We start from the raw sequence: 18,003 nt of genomic DNA, 5'->3' as shown, positions 1-18,003 counted from the left end.
AATATGCTGATTGCTGAGGAAAAAAGCAGAAAATCTCTGAAACTGGAAGTACTTGTACAAAATTTAATTTCCAAAATGTTGTGGGAACTGTAGAAGAGCTAGAGTGTAAATAAAATAAAATTCAGGTAAACTTTAAAACAAGATAAATAACGGGTAGGGTTGGGCAGGTAACCTCTTCAGAAAATAGCTAAAACATTCTCATGGGAATGCAAATGAAAGCATTCAGAAAATAGTATTTCAGGGTTTTTCCATCGTGTTTCAGGTTTCCATTTCAAGCTGTGTGGAGCTGCAGCAGGTTTGTGTGTGGCAGCGCTGGGGGCTGTGTCCGGCTGTGGGGTGGCGCTGCCATGGCACACCCACAGCGAGTGCCAGGCCCTGGGCTGGGGGCAGGGCTGGCACCGGGGGCACTGGCAATGGCCAGGGCCGGGCACTGCTCCTGGCCTGGGACTGCTCCTGGCCGGGCACAGCTCCTGGCCGGGCACAGCTCCTGGCCGGGCACAGCTCCTGGCCAGGGACAGCTCCTGGCCAGGGACAGCTCCTGGCCTGGGACTGCTCCTGGCCGGGGACTGCTCCTGGCTGGGGACAGCTCCTGGCCGGGCAGAGCTCCTGGCCGGGCACAGCTCCTGGCCGGGCACTGCTCCTGGCCGGGCACAGCTCCTGGCCTGGGACAGCTCCTGGCCGGGCACAGCTCCTGGCTGGGCACAGCTCCTGGCCGGGCACAGCTCCTGGCCGGGCACAGCTCCTGGCCGGGCACAGCTCCTGGCCGGGCACAGCTCCTGGCCGGGCACTGCTCCTGGCCGGGCAGAGCTCCTGGCCGGGCAGAGCTCCTGGCTGGGCACAACTCCTGGCTGGGGACAGCTCCTGGCCGGGGACAGCTCCTGGCCGGGCACAGCTCCTGGCCGGGGACAGCTCCTGGCCGCGGACTGCTCCTGGCTGGGCACTGCTCCTGGCCAGGGACAGCTCCTGGCCAGGCACAGCTCCTGGCCGGGCACAGCTCCTGGCTGGGCACAGCTCCTGGCCGGGCACAGCTCCTGGCCGGGCACAGCCCCTAGCCGGGCACAGCTCCTGGCTGGGGACTGCTCCTGGCCGGGCACAGCTCCTGGCCGGGCACAGCCCCTGGCCGGGCACAGCTCCTGGCCAGGGACAGCTCTTGGCCGGGCACAGCTCCTGGCCAGGGACAGCTCTTGGCCGGGGGCAGCCCCTGGCCGGGCACAGCTCCTGGCCGGGCACAGCCCCTGGCCGGGCGCAGCCCCTGGCCGGGCACAGCTCCTGGCCGGGCACAGCTCCTGGCCGGGCACTGCTCCTGGCCGGGCACAGCTCCTGGCCTGGCACAGCTCCTGGCTGGGCACAGCTCCTGGCCGGGCACTGCTCCTGGCCGGGCACAGCCCCTGGCCGGGCACAGCTCCTGGCCGGGCACAGCTCCTGGCCGGGCACAGCTCCTGGCCGGGCACAGCTCCTGGCCGGGCACAGCTCCTGGCCGGGCACAGCTCCTGGCCAGGGACAGCTCTTGGCCGGGGACAGCTCCTGGCTGGGGACAGCTCCTGGCCGGGCACAGCTCCTGGCCGGGGACAGCTCCTGGCCGGGGACAGCTCCTGGCTGGGCATAGCTCCCGCAGCTCTGCCCGGGCTGGGAAGCTGCCGCAGCCACACTCTGGCACTGGCACCGCCTGCCTCGGGGGAATTGGGGCCGTGTGTCCCTGGGGATCGGTGTGTCCAGCTGGCAGCGGGATGCCCTGGCAGGACGGCCTGGAGCAGACTCCCCTCCTTCCCTGGGCATCAGTGCCCAGCCCAGGCACACCCCTCCTCCCCTGGGCATCAGTGCTCAGCCCTGGCACACCCCTCCTCCCCTGGGCATCAGTGCCCAGCCCAGGCACACCCCTCCTCCCCTGGGCATCAGTGCCCAGCCCAGGCACACCCCTCCTCCCCTCGGGCACTGCCCAGCCCAGGCACATCCCGCATAGGTGCCCAGCCCAGACATCAGGTTAAACCCACAAGTGCTGGATATATTGATGCTGCTATTTCAAGGCTTTTTGGCTTTTTTCTGGAGATGAAATGTGGCCTAGAAATACTGACAGATCTTTTTCCTTTGGCCTGTAAAATATGTTAAACCTGCTAAAAGTATTTAGCCCATGTTAGAAACCTTTGATATGAAAAGCCCTTGTTTTCTCATTTGCAGTGGAAAAAGATCAGACACTGTATTTGTATTTGCTGAAGGTACAATTTGTTAGTTTATGTTATGGTGGTGTTCCAAGACAAATCAGGGCCTTACATCCTTCTGATACTTCTTCTGCATTCTGAATTATCCATTTGTGAGGAGTACTTAAACCTTACTAAGTGAGATGTAAATGATTCAAGGGGAAAAAACATTAACTTTCTCTATTATCCTCCCCAGTAAAGTTTCAATTATTTATCATTCTGTCTATGGCTTAGTAAGCATTGGGGGAGTGAAAATTGGGGGACAGAAAGAAGACTAATTAATTGTCTAGCAATGTTTGGATTTGGATTCAATGGTATTTTTCCAGAATCACTGGATCAGGTGTGGATGCCATGTCCCAGTAATCCCCAGTGCATACCAAGAGTGTGCCAGGAGTCCAGTGTGTACAAAGAACTCTCTCTTTCCAGATCCATTCATAGCAATGGCAAATTCTGCATCCAAGCACGAGTCCTCTCGCATGGATTTCTAGTCCTTTGAAACAGTCCAAAAATTATTCCTATTTCTCTGGCACGGCCAAGAAGTCAGTTTGAAGGGTATTTAAATAATTTTTCCGAGGCTCACTGGGTGGGAGGAGGCAGGTTTTATTTCCCCTCTCCTCCCCATGTGATCACACAGCACCTTTGACGGGTTTTGGTAGGAAACTCCCTCTGCAGTAGGATATGAGGATGTAAGAGGTAATTCTTTAATGTGGCAGAATTGGAAATTCATTCTTCCAGTTTCTTACTCTGTGATAGTAATCACATGTTTAGAAAGTTTGAATTTTGCTAAAAGTATCCAGAAAGACTTTCAGAAGAAATGCAAAGCTGGAAGCTTTTCCTAGGGAGTTAGTACTGTACAGGTTGTCTTTAAAGTGAGGACAGAAACTGAATTTATGGAGCATCTTAAGAGACTGAAGAGAGAGACTCTTGTGTTAGCTGTGTCAGCTGAAGGCTCAGTGTAATCTGATTATGTTCTCTTTGAGTTCCTGTGAGTAGTGTTTTGATAAACCTTACACATTTTGTATGCTGATGCCTGATGGAGATTAGGGAAGTGCCTTTCTTCAGCCTCTGTGGTTAATCCTGGTGGAATTCCATTCCTGTGATGTTAAATGAAGCAAATGGAAACCTGTCTTGCTGTCTTTTGTCAGATGAAGTTACAGTATAGGGTGGTGGGCTTTATATAGGCTTTAATAATGGAATTTGAGTAGATATACCAAAGAAATAAAGTATTTTTTGCTTAATGTGCGAGGATATTGCCAAGGCAATAGCCATTCTAAATCCCACTCTGTGAAAATACTCTGCTTGTGGACTGCAGCAGTTCCACTTCTCATTGGTGCTGTGGTCTTTTGATTTACTGTCCATGTCCTGCAGTTATTTGGGCTTTGGCTTTTAGTTTTGTTTCCCATTTTAGCTTGTGGCTTATGGAGATAGACAGAGGTTTCCTCCAACCTCATTTTCCACAGAGGAAATAGCAGTGCAAAAAAATCTCATCAGGATGTAATCTCCTTCTATTTTTCTTGTCATAGAAAAATCCTGGTTGTATATTAGTGGGCTCAGCTGACCAGATGATAAGAAGTCCAAGACTCAAAATTCTACAAATCATTTTTATTTGTACTTCAAGAACTTGTATGTATCTTCAGCATGTCTTGAAAGCTGTTAATGAAGCTCCTAATTTATTCAAAGAGAAGACACAGAGTGCCTGTTGTCTCTTGATTAAGTGAAAAGTCTCTATTCTTCTACAAATTAATACTCTGATTTTGGGGATTTTTTTTTTTTTTTAAATATGTAGTGGTACATTCTCCAGCCATTCCATCTCCTGTCTCACTTCTGGGAGACTGATTAATGTCATCTTTTTCCTTTCCAATACTCTGTGGTCACTTTGTGAATGCCTTCTGGCCCTTTAACCCTGACATCCCCATTTTATGATGAGCACTGTCACCCTTCCCCTCTTTTCCCTTCCTCTAGATTTCTCTGTGTACTCCCAGCAGTGTCTGCCACCCCCCCTGCTCAGCTGCCAGCTCTGTCCCACTCCGGTGCAGGTTGCCCAGTAGGTGAAAGCAAAGGTCCAGCAAGCCCTGAGCCCTGTCACTCAGGGCAGCAGGAGGGGACACTGAGGCAGTGGCACCAAATCCATGGCAGGAGCAGAGTGACACCTCTTCCTGACTGCTCTCAGCCTCCAGCTAAGGGACTCTGGCAGCCTTGTCTCCTCTGCCTTGCTGCTCGCCCTGCACCTTCACACTCAGGGCCCAGAAGGACAAACTCTGGCTGTGGTTTCACTGCTGTATTTTATATTTTGTGCCCTGGCTCTGGGTGTTTCCCCTCCGTGCAGAGCACAGGTGAATAGCCCAGGTGCAGATGTGTAAAACTGAAATGGAACCCAACCCTTGTGTGTCTACATCACTCCCACCTCTGCATTTTGGCTTCATTACTGACCCTTGTTAATAAAATGCCCTTTCTGAGGTAGGCTGCAAAGCCATTGCTTTTCTCTTATTCAAATAGCCCTGAAGAGCCATTTCTTTTATGGTGCCCATAAGAAATAGCCAAGTGGTCCTGCTGTTCCATTTCCCTTACTCATCTTAAATAGGGTGAAACCATTTGAAAATGAGGATGGCAAAAACTAGCAGGATAAGCTGTGGAAGGGGAATAGGGAAAGAGCAGAAAGAAATGCAGCTAATAAAGCACCTTTATGGCTGTACTGTTCATTCTGGGTCTGTGCTGTTTCCTTGAAAAAGTAGGTAGTGCAATGTCACTCCAAGCTGACAGTATCTCCCTGGATGTTTAGCATCCTGTTCAGAATGGATGATAACAATATTTAACATAGATTTTCATGATTTCTTCATGTTGCCAGAGGTTCATTACAAAGATGTAGGTTAATAAGGCAGTTTTTGCTTTAACTGCTCTCTGTTTTCTGTTGAAGGTTACAGAGGTTAGCAAAAGACCTTCTGAAGCACCTCCAAATGCAGGATGGCTGTTCCTTGGGGAACCACAAAGTTCCTGGTCTGGACAGGACTTTAGGAGAGATCTCTCGGATTCTGGAGAAAGAGGTATTGTGACTGGTGATTGACCTAGAAATTGTTTTGCCCTTAAGTCTCATCAGGGTGGATTTGGGAATGTTTAATGTGAGATGTTGAAGATAAATGACCTCTGTGTAACTAGCAGTGTCTGCTATAACACTTTTCACTTTTCCCCTGTATTTTCATGAGGATTGTTTTTAACCTGGGTCATTTCAGTCATCTAGCTTGTAGTGCTTACCCACAAACAGCTTTTACAATAAGAGGCCAAACCAATTAACAGAAAACAGAGGAAAGAATTGGATCCAGGTTTCCTGGAGCACCAATCTGTTGAGTTTTGCCAGAGTTCAACAAAGCCAGTGGGTGCTCACTGGAGGAGGAAGGTAGGATGTGCGTGTGTGTGGGATATTCCTGCGTTTTGGACTCTTTAAAGTGATATGATTCCAGAGCATGCTTTGCTTTATGGTAAATGCTGGATTTTTTTTTATTCATAGCACTGCATTTGCATCTTTTTTCCTATTTCCTCATTGTCAGTCTGCTGCCACAATGCTTTCTGACTTGTAAAGTGGTTTTTTGCTCCATTAGGACCACAGAATTTGGGTTTTCAGCTGGAACGTTATGTTCTGTTCTCTCTGCAACCACTAGAAAATACTTATCTTTCTTATCTGTAATCAAGACATAATGAAAATTAGTTCTGGAAGAAACCAAATTAATGAAATTTGAGGAGGGGATTGCATCATTGTGGTTCAGACTTGATGTTTGTGAAAATGAGAGCTCTGCTTGATGTTTTTCACAGCTTGGTCAGTGTGGAGAACACAATTGTTAATGGCACATGCTTTTAAATGCTGGAGGATGCCTGGGATGCACAGGCTCCTCACTGTGTTCTGGGGTGCCTTGGAGCTGCTATCAAGCTTAAGAGTGTGTTTGAAAGAGTTATGCCATTTTCACATTTTACAGGGCTCCCATTAATTATTGAAAAACTCATTTTTTATTGATTTCAAAATACAGAAATCATGTTGTTGAATGACTGTGATGAAAAGATGAATCTGATTGAAAGTTATATAATAATCCTTGGAAATTCTTTGGAATGTGGAGTTGTATCCAGCCTTTTTACTAGTAGTCATCTGCTGAGATTTTTTAAAATGAGATTTGAATTGCAGCTAAGTGTTACTCATTAATTGTTTACATGGTTTTGCTGTGGGGAATTAAAACCTAAATTTGATAGTATTAATAGACATGGGTTATTTTGTTGTTGGTTTGGGGTTTTAGCTCCCACTGGAGAAGTATTTTTCTCTCTGAGTGTCCTGACCAGTAAGGTCAGGAGGGATTGATTTCAGTAAGTGTTCATTGTTCCCAGCACAGATCACACGGGGCCGTTTGCAGAAGGGGATGGGAATTCTCTTGTTAACCTGGCAGTCAGAAATCCACAGGCACATCTTCCATGGCAGTGGGCACTGAAAGAGCCCTGATGGTGTCAGTCGTGGACTGAGAGGAGGAGACTGACACTGTTAATTGAATTTCCCTGGAGAGCATAAAAGTATAACCTCATGTGGGGGGAGGAAGGGGGAGTGGGAACCACACAAGCTGTCAGTGTGTGTGAGCTGATAACATTGATTTACCCTTGCTAATGGCCTGGCTTGAATAAAGAATTGCCCTGAGGGAGGACAGGGTTCACTACAATAGATCCTTGCCACTTACTAGAAATCCTTCTTACTCACAAGAAGTCCTGCAAAACTATTACAAAATAGAATTGATCCAAAACCCCTCTTTTCATTCATACTGTGAAACATTGGATTTTTCTTTTGTTAATAGTTTGCACTGCCTGAAAAATTTATGTATTCGGGCTCACCAAGAAAAAAGGGGTTGGTTTTACAGATCGTGAAATGAATTGCTGAGCTGGTGTTTGTAACAGTAAATAAGAAAAATATATACCATTAAATTTCTCAACAGAACGGAAGGGTTATTCAGCTCATTAGAAATTCCATGACTGTGCTAAAACAGCCTGAAAGGGTGGGGTGTAATATTTATGCAAACTTGAATCACAAAAAAAGCACACACAAAAGATTTGCAGCCCTGTCTCAATGGGATTTGCCTCCAGGTACAATCAGATCACACTAACAATTTCTGTTTGGACTAAGCCTTCATGTGATGTGTCCCACTGTACTGAATAAGGCTTTCTCTCACTTCTGAACCTCTTTCATGGTGTGAGAACATTCTAGGCTGCTGCATGCCTACATGGTTATTGTGGTCACTCTTGCTCTTGTTTCTGCCTTCCTGCTCTGCTGGACACAGCCCATTCTGCACCTGGGGCCAAGTGATTCCACTCATACAGCAAGAAGTGCTTGTTTAATGCAATTTGAAAGGTTTATAAATCCTCTAGATACTCAGCTTTGAGAAATCTCTCTCAGGCAAAGATGCATCTTAACCACTGTGTATTTTGGCATCCTGGCTGTTTATTGCAGCACTTTACCTGCTCCTCCTTCACTGCTGCTGGATCCCTGTGCAACACAGCAGATTTGAGTGCTAACAAATGAAAGAGATGTGCTTGGCTTTGCTTTATGTGGTTGTTGGATCTCCAAACACTTCCTGATGTGCCCACATTGGCTCAGTTGGATGAAGCTCTACAAAAAGCAGGAGCTTTGTGTCCAATGCTGGAAAAGGATTTGTGAAGAATAAGCAAATTGAAGTGCAGGTTTTGAGGATCTGACTTGGAGTGTGGCCATTAGCTTTATGAAACACGTGGCTCACGTGCCTTTAAATGAAATATGCATAAGAGGTGCACTAAAGTCATAAAGCACCATATGCTTCCAGGTTTAGGGAGGTTTGTGCCCCTCCAGCCACGTGTTGGTAGGAGGCAAGGAGCACAAATGCTGATGCTGTGTATGCCTGGAGTGCTGTTCCCAGGTGTGTCCAACCAGTGGTGCTGCTGCTTTGGGTGTGCTCTGGGTTATTGGAAGGCAGTCCTTGGGTTTGTGTATCTCACCCTTTCCGGCAGAAATCCTGGAAGGAAGCTGTATTCACTTTCACCTCTGCTTTGTGTAAAAGGACATTAGGAAAACAAACACACACAGAGCCACAACAGCAGAGTGCATGCAAATGTTCCCAGAAAGCCCTGGCCTGAGGTTGGCAGATGTCATATGGGACTCTTCAAGCTCTCAGTAAGATCTGATAACCCTCCGTTTAAGATCTATGAATGGGCCTTTGATGCTAAAAGAAAAACTCTTAGAGGAGGCAGGACTAGAGCACTTGTCCTGCCATGGTTCTTTTGATTTTATGCATGTTCATTCCTTGAAGGACTGTTTTCACCCATCCATCCCTGAGGGTAGCTGTGTGTTTCAGATGCACAAGGAATCCCCCCGTGAGTGCTCAGCCTGCCTTCAGCACTCCCACAGAAGTGTCCTATGCTGGCAACTCTTGGGAACCAGGGTACTGGGAGCAGTAGAACCTGGTAGTGTGACTGCAGCTACACTCTTAACTTGCTTATGCTTATATCATTTATTTCCCTATTATGTAAAGAGGTGAGATATCCTGATTTAAAACTTTCCTGATTGAAAAGATCTACTGATTAAAAACTGTCTGCTGCATCCCCACGAGGCCCTGAGCTGACTGAAGTACATGCATTTCTGAGGTTGTGGCCCTGACCTGGGTCAGAGGTTACTGCCTCTCAGATGGTTATCCTTACACTTGCCAGCAGAACATCCCTTTCCTAAAGTTCCTCCTAAAATTTGTTCATAGAGGGTTGGGTGTGCCTTCAGGCTTTAAAAGTCCTGCTTTTAAATGTTAGAAGTGTCCTGTGTGGTTTTGGGTAGGTCTGGGCTGGGCAGGGTTGGCAGACCCTCACTCTGTTGCCATTGAAGGGCTGCTGACAGCAGCTGAGGGCAGTGGCCTTTTCACCTGGCTCAGCTGCAGCTAAAACACTGCAGTTAAATCACTCCAGCTAAATTTGTACAACACTTCCATGTGACATTAGACAAGCCCTTAATGAGTCTGTTCTCCATCTGACTGGGAATATGGCACATAGATTCAGTGGGATTCTGAGGGCACCTCATGGTTTTTGGAATTCAAGGGCAACAGTTAATCTGCTTAAGTGGAATTGCTTTTATATGATGCTTCTTACTGATCACTAGTTTGAAAAAGATCTCCACCACAACAGGAGTGACAAGGTTCCTTTAAGTGAGTGCTTTGACTGCAGCTCTCACAGTTCTGCTCTGGGGAGAGGGCTGCAGAGCAGGGTGCAGGTTTGATCCCTGGCCCAGCACAAACAGGGCAGCTCAGGCTCTCCCAAATACTCACAAGGCACAAAGTCCTACAAAGACTTCACTGCATCTGCTTGTAAAACTTCCTGTGATTTTGGATGGGTTTGAGGATAGCTCTGCCTCTGATCTCCTTCAGGCTCTCTGCGTGCTGTAAAAATCTCAGTAAATAATAGTGAGTGCAAAATAAATTGTTAAAGTGTGGAATTAAAATGGAATCACAAAATAAAGCAGGAGGCTTTTAATAAATTGGGCCACAGTGCTTGTAGTTACTTACCAGCTCTCTTCATGCAAATCTAGAAGCAGCTACCTTTGAATAGGCTAAGTTTAAGTATGGTTATTTGCATTACTAATTCAGAATAATATTCTTACTGGAAACAGATTTCAGGGGGAAAATATACTTCCTTGGAGAAGGGTATCATTTTGTAATTGAAAAATGTGTGAATATGAGCTAGTAATTGACTGCAGTGGTTTAATCCTTTTTCTAAAAAAAGGGTCTCAATGCTCATGATCTTTAAGACATGCTCTCTCAGTGACCATTAATGGTTTGTTTTGTGTCAGGCAATGTTTTTGGGTTTGGGATTTTTAGAGAGATTTTTCAGCCTCCTGTTTGAGCAGTGGTGATGTCAGTTATTTACATTTCAGTAGAATGTTTGTCGTAGCTTTCAAATACATGGGGGCTGTAGACAGACAGTGTTTATCCCATTGTAAAGACTGTCAGAAATGGCTGGCTCTAACAACACACTCAGGCCCTGTATTTATGTTTTATTCTCTAAACTCTTGGGCCCCTTGGGGATGGTGACCATAGCCAGGGTGAAGAGGGACAATCCCCCCAATAATACAAACTCTTCATCATCAGAAACAGAAACAATAAAATTAAAAACTGTTGGAGAACTAATGTATGGAACAAAAGCAGTGTTAAATGGAACATGGGAAAAGTTTCTTCACATATCTCTACAGAGATATTTAAAATTGCCCTGTGTCTGTATATGTGTGAGTATGTGTGTTTAAATATATATATGACATATATATACAGACAAAATAGATTTTAGAAGCAAATACTCTGTTATAAAGACTCAGTATTGTTGCTTAAAGTATATATAAGAATACAGAATTGTGATTCCCAAACTCTTGCACGTTGAATTTTGGTGCTGCAGATATTTGCACCCAAGGAACTGTGTGTTCCTAGTGTAGCAGTGGTATGGCCTTCAAAGAGAGAATTGCCATCCTGTCTGTCACCATCTTACATAAGTCAAAAAAAAGCATTATGTGTGAAAAAGAGTGAAAATTACAGTCATAGTGAATTTACCTTAATCCTGAACCAGTGGCTTGACCCACATTGCATTTTGGGATCTCACCTTTATGTGCACATTTATCTTACCTGAATGTCCTGTCTATAATTGAACTTTCATTATTCTCTGGAGCCTCCCAGCAGATTCCTTTCTTAGGCTGACTGAGGATTTTAGAAGTTGACCTTTGGGCATTATTGTAGCCCTGAGCAGCGTGCCTGGCAGCTTTGTGGGCAGGCTGTTCCTGGCAGGGTGGCTCTGGGGCAGGGTGGCTCTGGGGCAGGGTGGCTCTGGGGCAGCCCGTTCTGTCCCCGTGTCCTCGGCGTCGGCCGCTCCCCACTGGGGACAGCACTGGCAGAAGCAGCAGCCGTCCTTTGAATCCTTGTGAGCCATACATCTATTTCGAAGTAGAATTTCTCTCTGACACCAGGTTCAGACACCGTTGTGCTTGGAAATCACACAGCTCTTTCTCCTGCTAAGCTGCTTACAGCAGCTGTCTCCCGGTGTGGGTGCCCCGGGGAATTACCTGGATAATCACTGTGTATCCTGACAAACCCGAACCTGCACTCACTCCGAGATCCATTCTGCACAGGAAGGGGAATCTGCACAGCTCCCGTTTCAAAAGGAAACTGTTGTGTGCCCACAGTGCAAGGGCACCCTGGGGAGCCAGGGCTGTTGGCGCTGTCCTGGCGTGGCAGGGTTGGTGAGCAGGTCAGGCTGTCTGTCTGTCCGGCTGCAGCAGCCCTGCAGCTGGGCTGCAGCAGCCATGCAGCTGGGCTGCAGCACTGCCAGGGCAAGGGCTGGGCTGTGCCACGGCTGGGGGCACACCCAGAGCTGGGCTGGGATCAGCTGCAGGGGCTGCTCCTCTCCATCTCCCCAGGGGAGCCCAGCTCTCAGGGCAGCCTCTGCCTTTCTCTCCTGTGTCTTTTGGCCGCGTGGAGATTTTCTTGCACAGTGCCCTGGTTCACACCAAAAAGCCTTTTTTTCTATCAGGCAGGGGGCATTTCCTGGCCAAAGTTTTAAAAAACAAAATAAACACCCACATGGCACCTTAACTGTGCTTTCATCCTTACAGGTTTTGTTTTCTGGGAAAGTGATTGATGCTCTTATTTGTTACAATGAGCAGTTAAAACTTTGGGGTTCATTTTAGCTAAATGTATGATGTATTTCTATGCCAATAGTGGATTCATATTTTAATCCATCCATTAATTTTTTTCAACTCAGGATACTCCTGCAGTAGCCAGTTCCAAAGCTACAGTGATGTCACATGAAGGGAAGTAATTAATCAAATGTAAAGTTGAGTTATAACTGTTTAAAAACAATTTAAAGTTCAAAATCCAAACATTAGGAAGGGTATTGAATTACAAAATATAAAAATAAGTTCTAAAACTTTTTTTTTTTTAAGTAAAAAAATGTGTGAGTTTAAACTAAGAAGTTTTACCAGCTAAAACTAGAATTTGGACCCTTGGAACTCTGTATATTGCCACTGAAAATCTAATAATTTTGGAAATACAGAAAGTAACATAGGGAATTCTGTATTTATGCTTCCTTTGTTGCAAGTATTAAGTACAGAACCTCAGACAGAGCATGAACTCCAGAAAGGATAAAGCAGATAGAATTGTTGGAAAAGATGAGATGTAACTCTCCTCAAAATTAATTCACTTCTTTGAAGCTGTAACAGTGAGAATTAGAGAATTTTGATGTCCAGGTGATCATCACTGAGGGCCAGTGATGCACAGTGCCACTCAAACACAGCGTGAAGAAGGTTCAGCAGTGTTCAAAGCCTGGACTGGCAGCATTGTCCTGTAAGCACCAGTTTATCTGCAGATGGTCCAAGCTGCTGTTGGAGTAGAAACATCCACTTCTGTATCAACTGCAGCAGCAGATTCGATAGTCCCAGCCCAGAGGCAGTGGGCAAACACAGCAGGAGCTCTGTGGACAGCATTTCCCACCCCAACAGCCTTTTCCTGTCACTGCCTGGAAGAAGTCAACAGGTCAGGTGTGTGTTGTGTGCTGCAGGTTGGGCCAGGCAGCTTTATCTCATCAATAATTCCTTTGCCCAGAGTTTCTGTAATCTGTGGATTAACCTTTTACCCAAGATGAACATATAAATAGGAACTTGTTGCTAGGGGTCACTCACGGAATATTTTTTAACTTGTTTGCTGGAAATGGTATTATAAGGCAAGCTGAGTTCACAGATAAGCTCTGCAGTGTTCTTATTCCAAGATTATTGGGAGGTTAATTTCTGTGCCCAGTGGGTGTAGTTGGGAACTGCTGCAGGATGTAATTAAATGCTGTCAGCTCCCAGTGTTGTACTAATTGTGGCTTTGTGTTGTCAAATCAGGCTTCTGTGTCAGTTTAGAGCTAATACATCATATCAGAATGGATATAATGGATATTTATACATTCCAGTGTATGCAAAGTTCCTCCACTACAAGACAAGAGAAATGTTCTAGTGTTGTTAAATCCCAGGCACTGATTTCTCAGTGAGAGAACTCCCTGCCCAGGCCATTTCTGCCAACAGCAGAGGCCAGTTTAGCAATCATAATAAAGTAATGATTAGTATGGTTTCTAAAGAAAAGGGTTTTGTTTCATTTGGTCTGATGGTGTGTATATATATATATATATATATATATATATACACATATATTTTTCTTGAAGTATTTTTAAGTTCAGCAGTGATTTGAGACCATCACTTCTGACCTGAGAACATATCACCCAGAGGCCCTCATGGTCTGTTCTGATGTTTGCAGCACCTCAGAAACCCACCCTGTTCCTGTGCCCCACAGTCCTTTGTGGCTGTCCTGGAGGTGGGCTTGTGGCAGATGGTCTGAGAGCAGCCAAGGCAATCAGGGGGAAAGCTCTGTTCAGGGTTTAAGTGCTCTTGACTTCATGACAGGTCTTTAAACAGCCACTGCTCCCTCTCCATGCGTCCTCTCCCACATAATTTTAGTATCTTCACTTGGGCTGGGTTGCACTGGCGTGCACAGTCTGGGTTCAGCAGAAGTAAGCTGCTTTCTAGTGGCTGCCAGCTCTCAGCAGTGACCTGTCAGATTCAGTGTTCAGAGAGACCTGACTTGCCTGCTCCCTGGGCAGTTCATTGTCCAATAAGTGTTGAGAGAGGGCAGGACAAGATTATGTAATTTTGCTTTCTATTTACCTGGTTGGCAACTTTTATTTTTGTGGTTAATCAGAAAAAGTCAAATTAACCTCAGCTAATGGAACCATCTGTGGAGATCCAGGAGCTCTCTTATTATTGTTGCCCTTATTAAAGCTCTGTTGTTGCTTTCCTCCTCTAATTGATGCACTTACTAGAGGCCCTGATATTTATAAATAGACCCAACATTTATTTTTAATAAGCACAAGTGCTGCAATGCTCAGTGCTGTCTCTCAGGGTATCTATGAGGGTAGTTCTGCCTTTCCCAAGCAATGTTGTGTTTCCTGTAATGCTGCTTGGCATGGCTGAAAGCAGCTGAGCAGAGAGCATGGAATTCCCTGGTTTACCTTTCCTGTCTTTCCTTTATGGCTTTCACTGACTCTTGTGGCTTCACAGTTAGGATTGTGAGGGTCCTGTCCTTGTCAGCAGAAGTACAGCAGGGTTGCCTCTCTGGGACTTCACTGCCAAACTGAAAAGCCACTGCAGAACTTGGAAGGAGATGGTGTAAATAAGGCTCATCCTGTTCAATCAGATCATTCAGTGAGTCAGGAAGGAGTCCTGCTGAATTTGGTTTGACCTGACACTGTGGGCAGATGTTAGCAAGCAGAAACATGAGTTAAGTAGATGATGGCATGGACAGAAATGAGGTTTATGTGCACGGGATGCTTAGGGGCTTCAGGACAGGCCTAAGAATCAAGTTTTTAGTGTTGGTATTGTCCCTAGGCCTGAATGAATTTTGGGTTGCTTGTCAATGGTAGACTTTCAGAGAGGATGGTCCCAAATACCTCTTCTTTATTTTTGATACAGTTAAAAAGTAAGGTGAGCCTCGTTTTTTATATTGCATTTGAATGCTGTATTGAGTGCTTGCTTTTTCACCCTTTTGGTTCTTAGATATTTGTCTTCCTGTGTGCTGAATGCAGGCTGGGAAGTTGCAGTTGGCTTTGCTGAGCTGTGGAGGTGACAAGCCAGTGTTACCCAGATGGCCCAGGAGCCAGAGGCAGCTCTGCATGGCTGTGAGCAGGGGCTGAGCTGGGGCAGGGAGTGGAGCACCTTCCCCAGGGGCCAGGGAGCCTCTGCTCCTGCCTGAGGAAACACAGACACAGCAGCTGCCTTTCCCCTAAGGCTCCAAAATCACCTTTCAGGCTCGGGATGTGCACCTTGCTGAGCAGGACCAGGTGGGATGGGGTGTTTGTCAAGGCCTCCCTGCTGGGGCTGTAAGCCCTAAGCAGGGCAGGAGGAAGGAATGGATACAAGAGAGATACTCCTTGATGTGAATCATGCCTCCCTCCAATTCAAACAACACCTAGCCAGTTCTGGCTCATGTTTTACTCCTAAACTAGTTGTTCACTGATATTCAGTTGTTGAAATTTTATTGTGGGTGAATTCAGTTTTGTTCGAAAACCTGTCTGAGGTTTTCACGTGGAGTGGGGGATTATTGTAACACTAATGTCACTACAGAGAAGTGTTGCAGGGAGCAAAATTGCTTATTTTAGTAGAAAAGACTCCTTTCGTGTACTCTGCAGGGATTTTCCCTGTATAAAGTCTGGAGACCTACTCAGAGAGTGTAGGTTTTCTACAGTCAGAAATGTGTCCATGGGTGTGTGTGTGCATGTAGATATACTTGTGTATTTATTTAAAGGAAGAGGAAAAGTGGAATAAAAAGGAGAAGCCAGCACAATATTCAGTTGTCTGGTTTGTTTTTCTAAGCAAGCTTTGAACTGCATTTCTTAGCCCCTGGCATTTTAGATAGAATCTTCAAACACTAGATAAAAGGAAAGAAAAAAAATTCTTACGATGGATTTTACTGTATTTTACTAATTAGTTATTATTTCTTCCATGAATGAACAGTTTAAAGTAGAGTTGCACAAGTGTGTTCTTTCAGAAATAGAAGTCAGCATGTTTCAAACTGTTTGGTTCCATTCAGAAATAATTTCTTCTGAAATACTTTAGCTCCTGAAGTCTGTTCAAATGGGCTCTCCAGATCAGTTCCTGATTTGGACATTCTGCAGGACCAGCAGAAAACCTTCTTGGGTTAATGAAGGAAAAATAATTTTTCCAAATTTCCTTTTAGTCTTCATGAAAATAGTTATTTTGGAACTTTGCCTTTGAGGGAGGGTCTGCACCAGAGTATTTCAGTTAGTTCAAAATATTTCAAATAGTCAAAGTGGGCTAAAGTCACATAGAGCAGAGATAGCAAAGCTGGCATTAAATCATTTCAGCTGTTGAAGCTCAGCATTATTTCTGATTCTGCTCTACTTATTAACTAATAATAATACTTTAAGAGAAGGAATGTATGGAAGGGAGTACTTTGGTCCAGGACATTGGATTTGACCCAATAACTCTTGCACCAAATTAATAAATTATGATTTAACTGGGATCATACTTTTCTAGAAGATAATCAGGTTGATTTAAAAACTTTAAATGATTGAGAGTCGACTATATATGCTAAGTATATTATGCTCATCATTAATTACTCCTGGCATTAAAAACCCCCCATTTTATTCTCACCTGAATTCATTCAGTTTCAGCTCCCAAATACTGGTTTCTCCTGTATACTATCAGACATCTTCCCATTCAGGTCCTTCCACAATGCTATCCCAGCATTTTTTTCCTTTCCCCAGCATAAACTCAGGGGCACTTCTGTCGTGCTCCTGGTGAGACAGGAGATTTCCTGATCTCTGCTGCCCTGCGAGTGCTGTGTGTGCAGGGAGGGCAGCAGCGCTGCAGGGCAGGCTTTGCTCTCCCTTCTCTCCTGGAATATTGGGCACACAACCCAGAAGCTGTTGCAAAGCAGGCTTTAAATCCCTCTGTCTTACTTAGTGTATAAATTGAGCAGCATTTCCCCCCAGTTTGGTTTCATTTCTGAAGAACACAGTTCACATGGTGCGACTGCTTTAATGAGTGCAACAAAAGCCAGCCAAGTACCAGCACAGGCCAGTTGGCCTTTTCATCTGTTTCTTTGTGGGCCACGTTGGGTAGGATGGGGCATCTGTGTAAGTCACCCTTTTTGAGCTGTGTGTATTTTTCTGTACCAAATGTCAGATAATGAGATGAAAACTTTATATTGAACTTTCTATTTAGCCTGCTCATTTTCGAATTTGCCCAACGTGCTTGTGTCCCCGGTAAGTGGTGCTTCCGAGGGTGCCACAGATGCCAAACCCTGATAAAATCTACCCTATCTTGTTAATGAACACACAAACAGTTGTTCCCCATCTGCTGCCTCTGTCTGAAAGGTTAGGAAGCCCTTCCTTCGTGATCACAAAGGACATAATTATTGTCTGTAGAGGAGTCAAGTACAAAGACAGTCCATCCAGTCTGACTGCTCCTACACTGCAGGCCACCAAAGATTAACAGCTGCTTCTCCTTTGATTAGGTTAGGTAATAACAGTTACTTTAGTTAATAATTGGATGGATTCCCAGGCCATGTAATTCAGGTTTAGGCTGTCATTTTTTGCTGGCATGTAGCTGAGCTGTATTATTGGAACAGAGCCTGTAATCCTATTAGTCAGTTGTCACTCAAGCCATAGGAGAGAAGGCAAATTCAGATCCATTAAGGTGTTGTAACAGGTAGGTAAATAAGTCAGCCATGCTTGCCCACTGTGCAGGGAGCTGTCTTGATTGTTTGTCCTTTTTTAAGCATTAATTTTACATTTTTAAATATGTTTAATTCATAATTAATCCATAAAATGGTTACATGGTTTGTCTAATTTATCACAGTTTCTGTTTACCATGTCACATGCATTAGTGTACACACACTTCCCACTAAATTACTTGATTCACACAGTGTTCTGCCTAAATTAGTGGCTGTGGGCTTCAAATGACAAGTTTATAATGGTCCAGAGATTAAATACATGCTTCCTGTCACATCAGCTGGGCTGGCTTTCCTCCTGTGCAAACACGACCACTGTAGCTCCCAACGATGGACTTGGGAAGGATAAGGAAAACAGGCTCATTTCATGGGCTGGGTTTCAGTGCTGTGTCTGCTGCTCTCAGGAACTGCATCTCTGTTTTTGTTTTCCTAATGTTTAAGACACATCTAGGTAGCATCCCCAAGGTTTTTGTGCCTCCTCATCTCTGTTAAAAAATGCAGAGATGACAGTT

At 45.4% G+C, this 18,003-nt stretch overlaps 1 protein-coding gene across 2 annotated transcripts in view; it reads left to right on the top strand.

The window, feature by feature from the left end:
* The window catches only part of SCAPER (S-phase cyclin A associated protein in the ER), a 139,475-nt gene that overhangs the window by 65,410 nt on the left and 56,062 nt on the right, over positions 1–18,003 (top strand). For both annotated transcript variants that reach the window (XM_059857897.1, XM_059857896.1), the window contains exon 23: positions 5,110–5,236. In XM_059857897.1, the coding sequence (XP_059713880.1) occupies positions 5,110–5,236 (127 nt within the window). The remainder of the gene's footprint in view (positions 1–5,109; positions 5,237–18,003) is intronic.

Source organism: Haemorhous mexicanus, chromosome 13, assembly GCF_027477595.1.
Source record: "Haemorhous mexicanus isolate bHaeMex1 chromosome 13, bHaeMex1.pri, whole genome shotgun sequence".
In the NCBI taxonomy this organism is placed as follows: Eukaryota; Metazoa; Chordata; class Aves; order Passeriformes; family Fringillidae; genus Haemorhous; species Haemorhous mexicanus.
The sequence above is the reverse complement of the archived record's forward strand: the minus strand, read 5'-3'. Positions and strand labels throughout refer to the sequence as shown.